Source organism: Boleophthalmus pectinirostris, unplaced genomic scaffold (genome assembly GCF_026225935.1).
Source record: "Boleophthalmus pectinirostris isolate CB_2022bp ecotype Guang Dong unplaced genomic scaffold, ASM2622593v1 HiC_scaffold_5, whole genome shotgun sequence".
NCBI lineage: Eukaryota > Metazoa > Chordata > Actinopteri > Gobiiformes > Gobiidae > Boleophthalmus > Boleophthalmus pectinirostris.
In genome coordinates, this window is record NW_026571404.1 from 10,921,608 (window position 1) to 10,942,475 (window position 20,868).

At 38.6% G+C, this 20,868-nt stretch overlaps 1 protein-coding gene across 1 annotated transcript in view; it reads left to right on the plus strand.

Moving 5' to 3' along the window:
- Nucleotides 1–20,868, plus strand: part of ttc7a (tetratricopeptide repeat domain 7A) — a 144,674-nt gene that overhangs the window by 82,358 nt on the left and 41,448 nt on the right. Inside the window, 4 exon segments of the mRNA XM_055162616.1 lie at nucleotides 3,474–3,580; nucleotides 8,041–8,144; nucleotides 8,146–8,173; nucleotides 12,532–12,666. Of these exon segments, the coding sequence (XP_055018591.1) occupies nucleotides 3,474–3,580; nucleotides 8,041–8,144; nucleotides 8,146–8,173; nucleotides 12,532–12,666 (374 nt within the window).

Here is a 20,868-nt window from a genome sequence, read left to right on the forward strand (position 1 = left end):
TCTTCTCTCTCACTCTCCTCTCCCTCTCCCTCTTTTTTATCCTCTCTCTCCTCTCCCTCTTCACTTGACTCTTTCCTTTAGTCTTTCTTTCCTCTTTCTACCATCTCTCTTCCCTTCTTCTCCCTCCCTCCCTTTCTCTCCCCCTCTCTGTCTGTCTCTCTCTCCTCTCCCTCTTTCCTATCCTCTCCCTCTTCACTTTACCCTCTCATTTCCTGTCTTTCTTCGCTCTTTCCACCATCCCTCCTCTCCTTCTTACTCTCTCCCTCCCTCTCTCTGTCTGTCTCTCCTCTCCCTCTTTACTTTACTCTCTCCTTTCCTCTCTTTTCATCATCTCTCCTCTCGCTCCCTCTCGTTTATCCTCTCTCTCTCTTCTCCTTCTTCACTTTACTCTCTTTTACTCGCTTTCTTCCCTCATTCCACCATCTCTTTTCCCTTTTTCTCCTTCCCTTTCTCTCCCTCCCTCTCTCTGTCTGTCTCTCTCTCCTCTTCCTCTTTCCTACCACCTCTCTCTCCTCTCTTCTTTCCTCTCTTTCCACCATCTCTCCTCTCCCTCCCTCCCTCCCTCCCTCTCTCTCCGTTTTGGCTAGTGTGTCTCTCTTTCTCCTCTCCCTCTTTCCTATCCTCTCTCTCCTCTCCCTCTTCACTTTACTCTCTCATTTCCTGTCTTTTTACCATCTCTCCTCTCCCTTTCTTCCTCCCTCTCTTTCTCTCTCTCCCTCTTGGTTTGTGTCTCTCTCTCCCTCTTCTCTCCCTGTCCCTCTTTTTTATCCTCTCTCCCTCTCCTCTCTTCACTTGACTCTTTCCTTTAGTCTTTCTTTCCTCTTTCTACCATCTCTCTTCCCTTCTTCTCCCTCCCTCCCTTTCTCTCCCCCTCTCTGTCTGTCTCTCTCTCCTCTCCCTCTTTCCTATCCTCTCACTCTTGACTTTACTCTCGCCTTTACTGTCTTTCTTCCCTCTTCCCTTCCTTCCTCTCCCACTTTCTGATGGTCTTTGTCTATCTCTCCTCTCCCTCTTTACTTTACTCTCTCCTTTCCTCTCTGTTCAACATCTCTCCTCTCCCTTTTTCTCTCCCTCCTTCTCCCTTCCTCTCCCCTTCTCCCTCTCTTTCCCTCTCTCTCCTGTTTTTCCATGGATGAGTGATGCCCATGACACAGAGCAGCCTCTCCGAGCCCCTTCTGGCCATTACAGCACACACATGTTCACATCAGAGACTCCCACATCACTTAACCAGTCGTCTTCAGGCTCACAGGGGCCGGTCTGCACCGCTCCACTCCTCCTCCTCCCTCCTCCTCCTCTCCTCACTCCCTCCTTCTCTCTCTCCACTTTCACACAGACTCTGCAAATACTGAATATTCACATTCTTCGCACTGACTCGGACGCACAATATGTGTCTTTGTAATTGTTTCTAGTTTGTTTTGGGGGGAAATTAAGCTTAACAGGAACATGAAATTGACTTATGTGAGCGTTTAAGTTAAAACAGTGGTGCTTCTTCGTTTGCATAATCCTGTATTGTCTCGCATTTGAGGCTTGAGTGCTCAGAACATGTCAGTTTTCACCTTCCCCTTATCTCCGCCCACAGCTTTGTACTTGCGTTTGATGGCTTATATTACGAGCTCTTATGTAACAACAACAACTGTGTGTGTGTGTGTGTGTGCAGATGCTTGTGCAGGAAATAGTCTGATATTGACATAAGATAGAGCTAAATTAAAATACTGTAAAGGCTGATTCTCGATTGTATTAAATTGATCTCAATACTGGTAAATAGACACATGCATATCCAACAAAATTGCAACTGCGTGATGAGTCCAGAAACAAAAACTGTGCAAAAAAGAAAGAGATCCGCATTGCAGTTTTTTGAAGCTCCCAAATTTTTATTTCAGTGAGACCACAATGTGACGTTTCAGGCCAAGCCCTTCTTCAGGTTCAGTTCTGAAAGGTTCAGTTTCACATCAAGCCCCGGGGTTTCAAAATGGTCGTTCATTCAATGGTGCATGATCCCAGATTCGCCTTTAGCCCGGCGAGGTACTTCCGGTGACTGTGGGCCGACCGAGCATGTGCAGTAGTGTCTTTTCTCCCGCGGGCACACGTGTCTGCACCCAAACACACGCTCAGAGCTTTGACCAACCAGAGCGAGAGGAGCTAGAGCGTAGCCGGAGCTAACGTTTATAAAGCATTTTTTAAGACAAATGAAGGATTTTGAGCTGAGAAAAAGTTTATAATCTAAAAATAGATAAAAATCGCCACAAAATCTGACGTTTTTGAAAGTTGTAGGTGCCCTGTCAGCCGAACACAAGTAGTTTGTGATTACTTTGTGCTCTCTAATCTTGTCTCGGCCCATGAAATTTTTTCCGCTGAAGTACCAGAGAGTGGCCACTACATCAACTGGAGGCAGCTACAAGCAGCAACACCCTATCCAGTTATTTTAATCTGTTATATATAGGCCCAGGTCTAGTCACCTGACCCACCATGTGATCAGTCCCAATCAAAGAAAAACATTTTGATTACAAATGTTGAATGAAATCTTTAGTACAAAACAGCTGTCCACTCTGTTTTAAAGTGATGTATTGCTTTACCACAGCCAAGAGTATTTATGCTATTAACAATTTATATACAATAATAATAATAATAATAATAATAATAATAATAATAATAATAATAATAATAAATAGGGGACAATAACCGAAAAATCGTGATATCGTTTCGTCAAAGTTCTCACAATAATATCGTGAACCATCACAATATATCGAATTCCAAGTCTCTTTGTTTAAATTAAGAGTTATGATGCAGAGGGAACTACATAGACCATGATCCTTTGCTCCATTTCAGTGCAGACTACAAGAAGATATAACAGTTCTAAGCACTTTTAAGTCTTAGTTCTTTGGATTAAGTCTTGTCAAGGCATTTTAAGAGGAAAAAGTAGCATATTAACAGTTTTAGCTGTTTAGCCTCCATAAAATATTGCAATAAATATCATACTGTGAGATGTATATCGTGAAAATATCGTACCGAGAGATTTGGATATTGTTACATCCCTAATCATGAGCCTCCCCACCATATCAATATCGTACCGTGAGGTTTATACCATGACGACATTGTCTATCTCAACCTTTGTGAAGACAGGACAACAGAAGTGACATTTATATAATGAAAAAATTCCTGTGATATTTGTGGATCCATCTGACAAGCACCTGCTGTCACAGTTTGGCTCGAACCATCAGTTGGTTGGAGCGAGTAACCAATCACAGGACAGCATTTGTGCAACACCTAAGTGCATGTGTGAATGGGAAAAATGTCTGTGCTGTTCTTTTTACTAGATGAAGTCAAACTTGAATTTCTCTGCTCACTCCACCGTTGAGACGCTTGTCCCAAGAGTGAGGCTTCTGAAAATTCACCAGACAGTCCTGTGAATGGATAAAACGATGAAGACTGAATCTGACAGTTGTGTATTAAATGTTCTGTTTGGTGTGTTGCAGTTTGCTGTTCACAAAGGTGAAGTTGGAGGAGGCGGTCCTGGGTCCGGCTGTGGCTCTTCAGACCTGTGAGGAGATGCTGCAGCGCTGGCAGAGTCGCTACGACACCAGCAGATACAGGTCTGCATTTTGCTTAATAACCCACTTTCCACTTTTAAAGGTCCTATATTACGCAACATTTACTCTTGTACGCTTCTAGCCATGTTTTAATGTTGTTACCTCCGCACAATCATACCTGGAGTTGTGTTTTGTTTCGTTCACACATGTTTCAGTAATCCTTTAATACTGTCTTCATTTCCAAAGCTCAAAATGCTCTGTTCCACCTTGTGATGTCATGGTGTAGTTTGTAGTTAATAGCAAGGGATGTAACGATATCCAAATGTCACGGTACAATATTATCACAATATGCATCTCACGGTACGATATTTATATTGTAGATGGGACACTTTCCTGATTTTAAAATGCTTTTAAATGTTGTCTGCACTGAAATTAATCATGGGATATGTAGTTTCTGATGTTCACAAGCTGTTGCTGCTGTGAAACCATGCATTTAAGCAAAGGAACTTGTAATTCAATATATTGTGACAACCCACAATATTATTCTGAGACTTTTGACGATACGATATCATGATATTTCAGTTATTGTTACATCCCTAATAGCTACCTTTTACCTTTAGTTCAGTAGAGATTGGCAAATTCAGATCTAAAATCATCCAAATGATTCTAGTGAAGAAACAAAACAAAACTCCAGGTATGTTTTTTTATGAGAAAACAACATTATGACATCGTGTCATATTTGCTCTTCAAATAAACCAACGTCAAATCACCATACAGTCTGTGTACCATTCGTTCCTTTGAATTTCACTTAAGAATGGAAAACAATAAAATGGGAAAACTGTTTGACACTAAAATAAAATAATGAAATAACAAACAAAAAAACAAATTTCAACCTTTATTTCTAATATTTAATTAAAGTTTATTTTGACACCTGTCTCTTGCTATTTTTTACTGTTTGTGATGTGTGAGCTACTGTGTCCAAATAATTTCCCTTGTGGATCAATAAAGTTTATCTAAGTCTAAGTCTAAGGGCCTCTTTACACAAGAACACTTGCGGGTAAAACCAACAAAATATTTTAGCGGGAGTGCCTTTCGTTTAGACCAGGGGTGTCAAACTCATTTTGGTCTGGGGGCCGTATCCAACCTACTTTGATCCCAAAGGGGCCGGAACAGAAAACTCATGGCATATAAACCCCAAAAATAACAATAAGTTCAAATATTTGTGCAGAGAAACACAAATCTATTACAGAAATCTTTTTTAATTGATTAATTCTTTCTTATAATGTTATGAACAACCTGAAAAGAAAAATTCTATTTCAACACAATGTTTTAACATTAACTTGTATGCAAATTGGAGTAAGTCCATTTTTCTTGGAAGATCCTGCAGTCGGCTCCACTTTTCTCATTTTGGACATTTTTCTGATGAGGGTGTCACGGTCAACAGTCAAAACGATCGTCCTTTAAGAGCGTTTGGAAAGAGACAAGTCCTCATTTGTGCTGCTCTGGTGGGAGGGGCCACGTACAGAGACGCTGGAGACGCTGCTGTGATAAACACCACGGAAAACTACAAATATTTTAATAGAAAATATAATTCAAATATTTTAGTAGAAAATCAGCCGAGGGCCACATTAAAGGTCTTGGAGGGCCGGATCTGGCCCCCGGGCCTTATGTTTGACACCTGTGGTTTAGACAGTAATGAAGTTTTTGGGGCTTAAAGAAAAATCTGAAACCACCCTCCAGAGTGGAAAAGTTGAATACGCTCCACTGTAGCGTTTCCGTCTCCACTGCCCAAGACGCAAAACTCTGATCAGATCTGCTCTCGTCGTGTACATGTTTACGTCACATACATACAGTACACAGAAACAAACATGTCGGTTCATTTCTCTGCTCTGGCGGCTCTAATAAACTTACAGGAGGCTCCCAACAAATGTACAGAATCTGCAGAGATACTATTAGTGAACAGAGAAGGATCTGCAATCACCTCTGTCAAATTCTGGATGCACCACTTCGTCGCAGGCGAGTCAGACGGATATGGAGGATACCCGGAGAACCAGTTTATGGAGGGACAACTTTGTGGAAGGAGTAGCTGATGAAAATGTTTGTCGTGAAAGCTTCTATATGTCCAAAGTCGCCCTCGTTGCTTTAAGTACAAGCAAACCTAATCGAATTCCACACATTTTTGCGTCACCGTATTCATTGCAGATTTCCTCCCAAAACGCTCGTCTAAACGCGGAATAAAAAGTGAAGTTTTGCGTCTTCCGTTCAGAACGTCATCATATAAACATAGCCTAAAGTTAATTTCAAATAAACACCAATCAAAAAACAGTAATCGTGACTAATTCAGACTGTTTTCCCATTTTATTGTTTTTTTGTTCTTAATTGAAATTCATGAAATTCAAAAGAGCGAATGGTACACGGACACATACAGATCAGACCATGTAGAATAAGTTGTTTCTATGGTTTATTCGCGCTCATGAAACAAGCTCTTGTGTGTTCTGTTCAGACTCAATAAAGTGATTGGAGCCGACTGTCACTGTAGCGTAATCCATCAATGCTGTCTGCCACAGGCTTATACGATGTTCCTTTGCATCTGATCCCTGTCCAGAACGGCTGTAATTTTAAAATACAGCGTCACTAATGCAAATGTGTTCATCTTGGCTCAAGCTCGCGGGATATTTACGAGGTAGTTTAAGTCTAGTGCTGTTCCATTTTATACCCCTCCTTTCAATCAAGCTGATGCTGTTCTTAAATGTAGTCTTGCATGTTTACGATAACAAAGCGCGCCGTGTATTTTATGTTTATGTTCCAACAATCTCCTCCCTGGGAAATAAAAGAACAAACTGCCCTCTCTGCCACTGTGATGTAAAAAATATTGTGGGACCGAGACAATTTTCCAAAGCCTGTACTACATATTATTCATGTTTTATTTAGTGTGTGGAGATAACATTTTAAAGGAGGATTATGCAAATTTGCGCTTCCAGAGCTGTCTTCCTTGTTATTAAATACTTCTTTTGTCAAAAACATAGTGGTATTGTTTGCTTTTCTGTTGACTCCCTGTGAGTGGAAAGTGTTTTTTTCATAGACATGACGGTAAATTAAATAGAAAAATATGAAACTAAAAACAACTATTCTCTTTCCACACACGTGGCTCCACGTTGTAGCCAAGATTCAGACAATTTTATACAGGATTTTAGATATTACGTGTTTGATTGCCAGTTCATGTACATATACCATATTTTTATAAGTCGTACCAGCCAAAAAATGCTTAATGAAGAAGAAAAATATATATATAAGTTACACTGAACTATAAGTCGCACTTTTTGGGGTAGATTTATTTTATAAAATCAGAGACCAGAAACTGACATTTCATCTTGAAAGGCAAGTTATAGTAATAACAACAGAACAGAGAACAACAGACTGTTAACGTCACATATGAACAGTTCTTCAGATAAACTATAACATAAACAACAGAACAGAACAAGTTTACCAAACTCTCCATCTCACTCCAAATCACTAAATCCACTGGATTCTTCATCCTCTGTGTCACTTCTGAGCAACTCTGTGACCTCCGGAGGTAAACACTTCCTCTTCTGTGTAGCTGTCGTCAGACTCAGCATCAGTTCCAGTTGGAATTTTTCTGGCCTTTCTGAATCCCGACAGGATGGTTTTGGTGTCACTGAAGTTCAGGCTTTGTCGATCCACCCAGTGACTTCCAGGAAAGTTTCATGGTGCATCCTCCCGGGGGTGTTCTCCATCCCCACCTTTTGCCAGTCCCTCACAAGTTTCTTGCTCACTCCAGACTTTCTTCTTCTGCTCGATTACCATTTTCGGCTACATATTTCAATACTTGCAGCAGGACAGAGGCTCTTTCTGCAGGAGACATGCACAGTAGAGCGACGTGACAGTGGTACAGGAGTAATAGGAGTAGCAGATACTGACACACAAGACTAGAACCTTGCAAAGCTGTCAATGTGAAAATTTTAATATATAAGTCGCATGACCACCCAAACCATGAAAAAGTCTGAAAAATACAGTACATAACATATACATATACATATACATATACTTATTTACTACTAAAAACAACAAAAATCCATTCTAACCTAGCTGGTCTCATTTGTACATCTACAGTAGGTGTGACTTGATTTTGAATTGGAATCAGTGAAGAAAATGAGTGCAAATGTCAGATTTAAAGGTGCTCTATGTAATTTCTCTGTTGGGAGTCTCTGTGGAGATGCTGTAGCTTGGCCCTTTAATGCTCCATATTGTGGCATTTAAGGTATCCATCTTACATTTATTCAGTTGCTTGTGTTTTTATTGCTCAAAAATACCTTGAAAATCATTCTTATTCTGAATTGGATCGCATCTCCACAGATCTTAAATCTACCTTTCACTGGTGGCGTCATATCATGTGCTTGTCTTCATGAGGGTAGATAAGTGCACTGCCATACTGTGGAACATTCTAGTCTATGTCATCTACTTTAAATCTAATAAACATTTTTTCCTTCCACAGTGAGACAGATGAGAGCAGATGAGAGCAGCAGTATCCCTGTCCCAGACCGACCTGAGCCCAGTCCTGTCCCTGGTCCACGGAGACCCTCCTTCCAACTGCTCACTCCTCCCAGACTTTCAGGACGGCTCCACAGGTTTGAAAACACAACATTCAAATACAGGAAATTTTAACTTCCTTTTAAATTTACAAACAATACTGAAGGTGCACAATGTAACTTTTCTCGGAAAGGGCCAACCACCTGCTTGTGTACGTGGATATTTTGGATGGCTGTATGGTTTTAAACTTATTTATTTTGCATTTATTCAATTATAGGTGTTAATTGTTCAAAAATATCTTGAAATACATGCATTTTTTTTACTCTGAGTGGGATCGCCTCTCCACAGATCTGATTTGTAACTTTCCTGGTGGCGTCACTTGCTTGTGCTCAGGTTTAATGCCATACTTTAAAACATTCTAGGAAAAATAATAACACAAAATAGATATTTGGTCATGTAAAAAGTGTATGGGTCCAACGGAGGGAAATGGGCAGATTTTTTACATTCAAATAGCTCTTATTCAGAAACTATAGCGACTATTGAAATAAATAAAGTATCAGAATGTAGGAAAGAGTTACACTCCAACAGGGTAAAGTTAAACCTGTGATATTCTTCGTTGTTGACAAAAAATTTTAAAACTCATGTCGGTAACAGAGGGAATGAAATATGCAGCACTTTTTGGACAATAAATACAAACAGTGATAACTCTTGGTTCTCACTTACATATCCTTAACAAACTGGTTTGAATATTTGCTTCATATAGTTTTCTACCATATGGTACAAGATTAGGTTGAAAAACCTCTTACTTTTTGAGTAATGAGATTTTTTATTAAGAAAGGTCATGGTAACGGAGGGAAAAGTAACAGAGGGAAAATTGTGCAAACAAGTAGAAGGTGCATGATTTTGTATAATTTGTCAACTTTTTTCTTCCGAATACTTTAATATTCCTTCAAAATGAAAGGAAACTATTTCTATAAAATATGTCAATCCTTCCAAGCTAATTTTTATCATTTTAAATTTTTTATTTATTTTTTTAAATCATGTACCTTCATCAACAGTTCAATGATCGAATAACACAAGATATGATGAAATACATCCATTTATTTACATGATTTGCAGGTCTTTGAAATTTGGGAAATAATTTTTGTTCCATGTTTCATACATGGTCTGTTTAAAACGTATGTAACTTTAGAACCAAAAATGGTACAGAAAAAAGGTCAACAGTTTCATAAACTAGAGTACATATGTATCTGTTAAATACATTTTTAGATCAGATGCATTAACTTGAATTTTTGGCCTTGCTGTTTACTTCTGCTTGACCGGGTAGAGCAGTTGTATGGAGTTGTAGTGGTGACAATTGAACCAGCAACCTTTTGGTTTAGTGGAAAAAAGTCTTCACCACCAAATGAACTCCTGCTTTTAACTACTACAGTCATGTTTTTGGTGACTATATTTCTTATGAATCAATTTAAAGACACGTTTTCCTCATAGAGAGAAGAAGTAGCCTGTTTCAATCTTTCACTTCTAAACCCCCTTTAAATGGAACAGCTCCTCTCATTATTTTAAATCAAACACTCTTGTCCTTCACTGGTTGTTGTATAAATATAAATGAATGATGAAGGTGAGAGTGGGTCGGCCTATTTCCTGAACATTTGACCCGTACAGAATTAGTGTTTGCAGTGACACTGAGGTGGCTGCGGATTTAAAGGGACAGTACCTGATTTATTTTTTTTTTCTTCCCAGGTCAGAACAAACTGTTAACTGTAAACTGTGGTGCAAACTCATTCCTCACTTTCCCAATGCATTCTAATCTGAACCCTTAAAGAAGCCATATTATGTCTGCATTACAGTTATAATCTATGACACTTGTGCATCATTATGTTCTCATTTGGACATTTTAATTCACAATCTTAATCTAAAACGTCTTAAGAAAAACAAGTTCGCTGACTTCTGTGTTAGAAAACTGTGGTGCCCAGTGAGATCAGACATCACTGTAAAAGTTATCACGACAAAGAGTTGTGAAGTCGCCAGCACCTCCGATGGATACCTTCATGTCACACTAGAGAGCAGAGGTGGGGACTTGCGAGTCGTGACTTGGACTCGAGTCAGACTTGAATCACCATTTTTAGGACTTGAGCCCCGTGACTTGAGAAGATTCGATGCTTCTCCTAAAAAAAACATATATATACATATCTTTTTAGAAAATACTTTACTACATGGATACTACAGGATACTAATACTACAGGAACAAACTGGAACATGTCCCACCCACTTCTCTGTTTGTTACTTTGGATGTAATTGAAGTACTGTGAGATGGTTTCCTCAAATGTACTACAGTAATATACAGTAATACACTATATAATGCAGTAAAACAGAGGGAACTACAGAGACAAACATGACAAAATAACTGTTATTTAGCACTCTAAAGTCTTAATTCTTTCTATTCTGACCATAATGATTTGCACTAAGATCTTGACAAGACATTTAAAAAGGAAAAAAGTACCTTATATAAATACTCATATATAAATATTCCATGACTTTTTAAGTACAACCTACTTTAAAAATCATATAAATTGCAAAAATCTAAGCTATATTTGGTACTTTGTAGTTTAAAGACTTGAAATGTCTTGAAGCTCAAAGCAGACGACTTGGACTTGACTTGGATTTATGGGCCAGTGACTCGAGACTCGACTTGGACTTGCCTGTCTTTGACTTGGGACTTGACTCGGACTTGAGGTCAAAGACTTGAGACGTACGTGAAACTTGCAAAACAATGACTTGGTCCCACCTCTGCTAGAGAGTAGTTTCATTTGTATTAAAATAACTATCCAACGATGCTGAAACCTACGCAACGTAAGGACAGAGCCGTGGGAAGATAATGTATTAAGAAAAAAAAGTAACATACAACTGCAAAGATTGTTGCTCTGGAGCTCAACTGTCCAGCCAATATCAAAACCTGCTCCCATTCCAGAAATAAATGTCCTAGTCAGTTTTCCCATTGACTTTGACTTTGTCTAACCAGAAATGTGGAAACTTTAGTTCATGACGGGATTATTTTCAAACCACAAAACCTAAAAAAAAATCCTCCTTGTCTAAACCACATTTTTATAACTTAACTCACTTGCAAATATAGTAATTAAATTAACAACCACAGCTGATTAGACTTGAACTCACTTACAAACTCTACTTTTGTTGTTGTAAAATTTAAAAAAAAAATCTATGGAAAAAGTGAATGGGAATTTTACCCCTGGAGCGGGAGAGACGGGCGGGACTGTTGGCCTCCTTTACTACACAGAGATTTAATTCATGTTCTCAAGTGTTTCCTAGTTTGAACTTACTCTCAAAGAATCTGTGCGTATGAGTTTGCATGTCCATTGATGCAGCGATACATGTCCTATCGTGAGTTCTCAGAGCATTAACTATTTGTTTAGTCTATTTTTGTTCATCGAAAATAAACAAAAATAAACAGTATGGAGAAGTCATCAAGACCCAGAGGAGATGAAAGATGTAAGATGTGAGGACAAACAGACCCAATAATATTACATGCTTTGATTATAATGTGGAAGAAATTTTAAGTATTATTCATAAAAAAGTACCTTACAAAAATAATTGTTATAATCTTTCATCTTGCACAGAAGGTTATTACTTGACAGTGTGATAAAAATGCTCTTCAGTTTGGTTTGTCTTTATTGTTAGGTTTTTTTTTTTTTTTTTTTTTTGGGGGGGGGTTTATACTTTTATGTGTAATTTTTTTTTATTATTATATTTTATTTTATTTTATTTTATTTTTTGGTTGACATTACAATAGAAAAAATATTTATGTTTTATTTTTTTTAATCCCAATTTTTCCCACCTCTTGTATTAGAACAAACAAACAGCTTAACAAAAATATTCAAAATTGATAATATTGATAATAAATCAAAGTAAACAAATAAAAAATATACATATGAACAAATGAAAAATTATAACTAATAAAAAAATAAACAGATAGGAAGTTGGATTTTTTTTTTTTTTTTTTTTTTGAAAGATGAATTAATTTGTGCATGATCCCTCAAGGATAAGTGAAATGCTCTTTAGTTTGGTTTGGCTTCATTATTAGTTGTTTTTTTTTTTTGTTTTTTGATTTTGATACTTTATTGTGTCAAAAAATAAATAAATAAATAAAATAATAACTAACAGAAAAATAAAATAGGTTTAAATTTGTGACCTTAAGGGACCACAGATAGTAAGTTGGAAAATATATTTTATTTTGAAAAATGTATTAATTCATTTGTGCATTGTCCCTGAAAAAAAAAAAGCTAAGATAAAATTGTAATTTGCAATAACCAATCCAAACTTTATTTATTGAGCTCTTTAAAGACAGCACAGTCGACCTCATGCTTTATACAAATTCAACACAACATCCTGTGTCTTCATCTTGTGTGTGAACTTACAGTTAAATGTGTTTCTGGTGCAGGTTCCATGAGCCCCCCGTCTGTGGCTGTGTCCCGTCTGGACGCTGCTCTGTCTGAAGTGTCTGACGTGAGCTCCACGCGACGCCACGGCCCCACCTACATCTGGACCACCCTTGAGCGCATCTGGCTCCAGGCTGGTGAGAAACACATCGCCAGACTGGTGATGCAGTTTTATGACCTGGTTAGACAGAACCACACGCTTTGACAAAACTTTAAAAGACGAACGATATCCTGTCTCCCCAGTGTCAGAGGGCATGACTCACTGGCAGATTAACCAATCACACAGACGCATGATCCTTTACATAGAAAGGGTAAAAACAAACATGGCAGGTTACGTTGATAAAGAGAAAAACACACAGAAATGAGAAACAGTGCAAATTTTTCCAGGTACAACAATCCAAGCATCAAACTCTTATTTATCTGAGCTAAAACAAGTTATAGATTTTATTTTTCTCATCATACGAGCATTTTGGAGAGGAGATGTCTTCCACATTTGAGACGCTCGTGCTGTTGTTGGATCATCACATGTTCTGATGAAGGTTTTTCAGGTTCTATGGTCTGATTCTTGACTCTTCTGGATTGTAAACCCTGGACTCTGGGACCGGCTGCTCAGGCGACTGGTTTCAGAGTGTGCATGGGATTACACTGGACACAGAATGAAAAGGTGTAGGTAACATCTATAGGATAATGTCAAAATTGTTGTTTTGAAGATAAAGTAAACCATTGGGCAGCAGTAGCTCAGTTGGTACAGCATTCACCCACTGATCTGAAGGTTGGAGTTTCGACTCCTGCTCTCGACATTAAACATCACGGGTTGAGTGATTAGATCCACTGACGCATGGGTTGGCTGGTGTGATTCCAGCTCCCACAGATGAATGCTGTCGTTTTGTCCTTGGGCAAGACACTTAACCCACCTCGCCCACAGTGTCTGCATACACTGGGGTATGAATGTGCATGAATGGGTGAGTGGTTCCTTGTTCTAAAGCGCTTTGAGTGCCTTGAAGGTGGAAAAGCGCTATAGAAAAATGTGACCATTTGCCATCGTAAAGGAAAACTGAATTATGCATTTTTGTGATGGACTCTACCTGGATGAGTTAGGGTTAGGGTTAGACAAGATTATTGAGAATATAGTAAATCTGCAGAAATACACAGAAGTGGGTAGAGTAGCCAAAAATGTACTCAAAAAAATTTTCCATTACTTCAGAAAAATATTATTTAAGTACAAAGTAGTGGTCGAAGAAGCCAAGAGTAAGTATTTTGGGATACTACTGCACAAGTAAGAGTAATTATAAGAGTAAGCGTCTTGTCATAACATCTGATTTATAATTTGAAGTTTGTAAATCTGGTATTTTTAAAGGATATAAATCCTAACTGAAGGAGCTGTGCAAGATTGCAGGAGTACTCAAACATGCATGGATCGCACATAAAACCACTTCAGGCTTGCTTTGAAATCTCAGAAAAATCAGTTCGTAAACATATCCTTTGTCCATATGCTTGATAATATCAGTAAAACTTCAGCACACTGTCTCTTTAACAATAATCCTTCAATATTATTATGTTTTCATAGTCTAATGCAGATCCACTGTGTCTCCTGGATACCTTGTTTTGTATGTGGTTGGCTGACCTGCTTAAGCGCTCAGTTTTAGACTCTCGGGGGAGCTGAGTGGAGCAGGAGGCATTATGTTTTAATGTGCTCTGTCCATTCTTCTGTCCCATTCCTGAACGCACAATATGTCTGCCAACCTCCAGGGACCACTGCAAATTTAGCTCACAAAACCTTTCTGTTTTTAAGAGCCAAATCCTTAGATTGATAAGACAAATGAAAACCTATTTTGGAAATGGAAGGATTGTGTTTTGAGAAGTGTGATTTAGTAATGTTAAAGGTCCTATATTACGCAGAATGGACTCTTGTGGGCTTTATATCATTTTATAATGTTGTTACCTCCACAAAAACATACCTGGAGTTGTGATTTGTTTCATTCACACATTTTTGAGAAAGACTTTATTATCAGTCTTTGCATCTCCGAAGCTCAAAACGCTCTGTTCCACCTTGTGATATGAAGCGGTATCCAAGCTAACAGCCACCTTTTACCTTTTGTTCAGTAGAGATTGGCAATTCAAGGGCTGAAATCATCCAAATGATTCTAGTGAAGGTGTATGGCATTTAAAAATACAGTAGAGCACTTCGTGTATCACTACATGACATCGCAAGGTGGAACAGAGTGTTTTCTGTTCAAGAGAAGAACTCAGGGCTTGTTCACACGAGAACTCTTGCGGGTAAAAACAACTAAATATTTTATCGGAAGTGCCTTTCATTTAAACGATGATGGTGTTTTTGGGCCTTAAAAACACAAAAATCTGAACCCACCCTCCAGAGTGGAAAAGTTGAATACTCTCTGCCGTAGCGTTTCCGTCTACACTGCCCAAGATGCAAAACTTTGTTCAGATTTGCTAAAGTTGCGTACGCTTTTACGTCACATACATACAGTACACAGAAACAAACATGTCACATGGAATGCATACCTAATTAAATACCACACACTTTTGCATCACCGTATGCATGCAAATTTCCTCCGGAAAACACTCTTCTAAATGCGGAATCAAAAGTTCTTCTTCTACTTCTGTTCCAACCATGATCATATAAACGTAATCTCTAAATATGCAGTTTGTGTGTTAAACATGTGTGAATGAAACAAAACACAACTCCAGGTCTGTTTCTGACAAGGAAACAACATTATAACACTGATCAGAAAATAGTAATACTTTTATCTTATTGCAAATATATCGAACATGCAAATGCAATGGCCTTTGAATTACCCACAAAGCCAACCCAAGCTGAAAGTGTAACATTATCTGGAGCATAATAAGAAACAGCAAGTGTGTTTACACTTATCCTTCTATGGTCCTGGTTTGAGCCCAGTTTAGTCCAGATGTACACTTGTTTCGGTCCTCTTCTAGTCTTGGTTTAGTCCTGGTTTTCTATATTTGGTCCCAGTTTAGTCACAGTTTTGATGTGGTCTTTGCGAGTGTGAACGCCCCCAAAGTCTCTGTAACAATGGTTAATTATTTGATTGGGACTATTAAGGATTTTAAACGGACAGCAGCAGAAAGGAGAGGGCATGGGGTGAGTTAGCTGGAGATTTGGGAATGAATTATGAATTTATTTTACTACTTTAATATGCAATTTAGTACTTTTCTTATCTTGTCAGTGGATTTTGGACCAAATATATAGTCAAATCATAGAGAGTTTTGAGACTTTTTTCTAATGCCCACTAATGCCCAAGTCTTTAGTCCATCTATCTAATTATAAAGAATTATATTATACAGCTAGCATGACATGAAATAGATAGCTGTACATTAGTTATGCTTAAATAGATTGTTATGCTTAAAAATATATGTTATGGTATAGTTTGATTATTGGTTTTGTATTATCAAATTTTACTTTTGTACACTTTGTCTGTCTGGAAATGCTACGCTCTAAACATTTATGCAAATCACAAATCAGAATCAAGTCAGGAAAGCGTATAAAGAACCATTTTGAAAAATAAATCTTAATAAATATACAGTTTGTTGACATCGTGTAATCAATCACAATTAATTGCAGTTTTAACAGTTTAATTATGTATAATGTTGGGAAGTAACTGAATACTAAATTTGAGTACCGTATTTTTTAGAATATAAGGCGCACCAGATTGTAAGGCACAATATCAATAATGTTGTTATTTCCTACAAGGAGGACTCAAATATACATTGAGTAATAATGTGTTTAATGCAGCTTTGCGCACATTTGTTTACATTTTACAGAAACAAAACTTAAAACCACATGGCTAATTTGCATAAACTATAGGCATTGAAAAAAGCTTCTGTCGAACTAAAGGACACAACTTAGTGGAAAGTATGTGATCTTTCTGTGACAGAGGATGTGCTGCTGATGGTGAGTCTGTTCTGTTCTTCTATCACGTTGGAGATGGTTCCTGTGAAAGTTTTCAGAGATTATATAACTCCACGAGGTTCCTGACGACAGTAGCCATAATACTTCAACAATCCATCAAGAGGTGCAGCTTGGTCGTTTACCAAAGTCGTACTAAAAGATTTTGACAGATTTTTGAGCGCCGTGTGCCACATAAAATTGGTTTGAGGTCAGTAAACACAACCAGAATTAATACATAAGACACACCGGATTATAAGGTGCACTGTAAATTTTTGAGAAAATTAAAGGATTTTAAGTGCGCCTTGTAGTCCGAAAAATATGGTAACTGTCCAGTTGGTAGTTTTCTAAAATCAAAGCAATCCAAGGCTGTACTTGATCACACAATTTAGGCATCAAACTGCACAGAATGAGTGAGAAAAACATAAAACACTGCTCTTGCCGTGTGTGCAAGTGTGACTTTTCCTTCTCTCATCAGCTATAAATAAATGCATAAGCTGTTTTAAACCATATGTTGCGTTTTTACACTTTTATAATAAATGCATCTCTGTGTGAAAGTATTCAGAACACCATACTCTGATTGGAGCGTGTAACTGAATATGTTAGAAAGTACATTTTAATGCAAGTATTCAGTATTTTGTAAGTAATATGGATATTATTATAGAGCGAATGAGTCTCTTAGATAGAGCTGAAACCTAAAAAAATCTCTCTTTTGCCGTGCTTTGTAGCGATTCTCCATCTCCCCTTAGATCACTGCTGGAGCCTTCTGCCTCGATAACAGCAAACATGGCCCATTTTTAACTATTTATCGACCGGAGCCGTTCTGAGCGCAGTGAAAACAGAGTGCATATCTTTGAATGGCAGAGCACACTTTACCTGTGCATGTGCAGACTGCTTTATTAAGGCCAGATCAGCAGTGATGCATACAGTACAGAGCCAGTGTTACTTCCAGTCTCCAGCTCCGGGAAAAGACTCAGAACAAACAGTGCTCCATCAGCCGTGCTCTGAAGTGAGGCAGGCGGCCGGGAATGGCAGGCCAAACACAGAGACTGAAATAGCAATAGCAATACTGTATTAGAATAATTACTGTCTGTGCAATGAAATATGAAGCAAACACGAAGAGTTAGGGCTGGATGTTCCACAATATGGCATTAAAGGGCCCGTGTTACACTATTTTTTATCTGTGTTAAAATATTTTCTCATCAAAAACATACCCAGAGTTGTGTTTTGTTTCATTTACACACTTTTAACACACAAATTCTGTATATTTTGGCTGAATTATTCCTTCAAATCGGAAACACTTGCAGTCCAATGAGGTTCATTTGGTCTTCTGATTATTATGTTATTAGGTTCTTTTTTCAGACCAAGAGTTTGTTTTCATACCTGACAGTTTAGGCTGCTCACTAGTGGTCTTCCTCAGAGTCGTCACGCGATGTTGACGAGGAAAACAAACATCGTCGCTGGATTAAAGAGGCAATCGAAATACAGAAACGTGCCCACAGGACTATGAACCAGGACAAGGGGGCATTTTTACTCTCACACACCTGGGATACTGTCTTGAGGAAGTCGGACTGCAGGTGCGGTGTCGTCCTGCGTCCTACGGTTGGAAGACAGCGCCAAAACCTGTTTAAATCAGCTGACTGGACACGTCACAGCAACATCACGTGACTCTGAGGAAGACCGCAGGGAGCAGTCGAAACTGTCAGGTATGAAAACAAACTCTTGGTCTGAAAAAATAACCTAATAACATAAAGGAAACACTTGTGATGTTTTGTGGTGATACAGGAAGCGCTCCACTGTGTTTTTACATACACTTTCACTAGAATCATCTGGATCATTTCAGCCCCAAAACTGCCAATCGTTACTGAAAAAATAGTAAAAGGTAGCGTGAAGGTAACATGAAAACAGATGAACAGATATTTGGGCTCAGGCCGTTAGACTTTAGAGTTTTTCTCTCAAACAGAAAACACTGTGTTCCACCTTGTGATGTCATGTATTGATACAAGAAGTGTTCCAGTGTGGTTTTTAAACTCCATACTCCTTCACTAGAATCATTTGGATGATTTCAGGTCTTGAATTGCCAATCTCTACTGAACAAAAGGAAAAAGGTGGCTGTTAGCTGGAATACTATTGCTTCACATTACAAGGTGGAACAGAGCGTTTTGAGCTTTGGAGATGAGCACAGACTGATAATAAAGTCTTGCTCAGAGATATGTGAATGAAACAAAACTCCAACTATGTTTTTGATGACATATTTCCTGAGTCACAGTCAGCAAACTTTTTTTTTTTTAATTAGATTGGATACCGACAGTTTGTAAAGAATGCTCAAATATGAAAAAAATGTGTACAGGCCCTTCAGTATTGATCAGTCAATATAATGAAATGAAATCCTGATGAATACTTTTGTTGTACCGCCGAGCCTTAGTTCCAAGCTCGAGTAACTGTGCGACCAAACCTCTGCTAAATGCTCCCATCTGATTGATTCACTGTATTGACCATCAGTCAGAGCAGGCCCTCGGGTTTGCATGTTTCGATATGCTGACCTTAGAGGGGGAAAAAAATGCAAACTATGGGTTCAATGAATTCGATTGTGATTACACTGGGGAATCCAAACCCAAATCCATCAGAATATACGCTCAGTTTGATTTTACTGGCCCAAAACAATAAAAACCATAAATCAGCAAGAAAAAATAAAATAAAAAAACACCTAAATGACCAGATCTCCTTCTCTGCTGTAGCTCAGGGTGCAGGTCGAGCCTTTATACACTGCAGTGCCCCTCTGTCTCCGATTCCCAACATTCCTCTTTGGGACGGTCATTTCCTGTCCCAATCTCACATCCTGATCATCGGGATAAACACAGGGACCATTTCAAGGCTGGTATATGGGGACACGGCACTGTACTGGTTTAGCAATTACTTGAATTAGATTCTTGAATTATGGGAAACTGACTTCATGAACTTTGAGTTATAATGTAATGTTGTATCCATGTCAAAAACATAAAAACAGAGCTGTGTTTTGTTTCATGTGCATGTTTGTGTAAACCTCTCTCCTTCTCCTGAGCTGAAAATGCTTTGTGCCACCTTGTGCTGTCATTAGATTATAATCTTGGAAGTGAATCTCTGTTTTTAAAGTCCATGGTCGATTCGTCAGACTCATTTGAATCATTTTAAAAGTCACATTGCCTACACGAATGCATTAGACTTTAAAGATATCTTTAGCTACATTCAATTTAGCTCAAATCTGATTTTTTTGTGAAATCCAATGTTTTTGCAAGGTCGTTCACATTTCCAATTAAATGCAACTTGTCTGTGATCTCCAGTGTGAACTTAAAATACCCCAAAAGTGTCCTGCATGCACATTGAAGGACACAACGTTATCACACTCAGCAAGAGCAGCGAGCGTGCTCAGTGTTTTACGGAAGTCACCTAAACATGGACGCATCATTGTGCACCTGCAGATTTTAAAGTTGCTGTCATACTGGATCCAGAACATGTACAGTTTATTTGTTTTAAGGAGATGATTAAGAAGGAGAAGGACGAGGTTTTTGGCCGTGGTGTTTTGTGGGGCAGTGGCAGCAACATCCGTAGAAAGAAACGTGTGGGTGCAAAGTCGCAGCCAGGAGTGGTGGGATTGTTATGTGCTTTACTGCTTCACTGACACTGAGTTCATACACAATTTTCGTGTATGTGACGAGAAGAACGTTTGTGTACATTTGTGAGCACCTACTCGTGCAACTCTCGCAGGAGGAAACACATCGTCAGCGGCCTATTTCAGTCAGCAAACACATCGGCGTTGGGCTGTATTGGCTCGCAACAGGTCCTTGTTGCCGTGTTGTTATGACGTGTAGATGGGATGAATGCGACCTCACCGTTCAGAATGAAGTCGCATGTCAGTCGGTTTTAGGAGCACATATCCAAGTAGCCTGGGTCGCATTTGAAAAAATCAGATCTGTGTCATTCAGACTGTCCTTAAAAGATCGGATACAGGTCTAATAGGGGCAAAAAAAAAATCGGATGTGGGTCACTTCAGGCTGCAGTCTCAACGTAGCCTTAGTTTGCTTTTTTATAATAACAATTCTTTACAGTGATATTGTGGTTTTCAAGTTTGACAACCCCCTTAAAGTGCTACACTGTGATCACATTTAAGTCACTCTGTAGTCTGTGATGATCAGCCTCTCATAGCCACAGCTGCCCTGGGGTAGACTGACGAAAGCGAAGCTGCCAGTCTGCACCATTGGCCTCTCCAGCTACCTAACCATCTTGCTCAACGACACAAAACAACGTGCACTGGTGTGATTGGAGTTCAAACCACTGACTTTGAGTAGAGTAGAGTCCTTGTGCTCACAAAAATCAAGTTTAACCTACACTGTAAAATGGAAAACACAGAGGCTAAGGTTTGTTTTCCGATGTT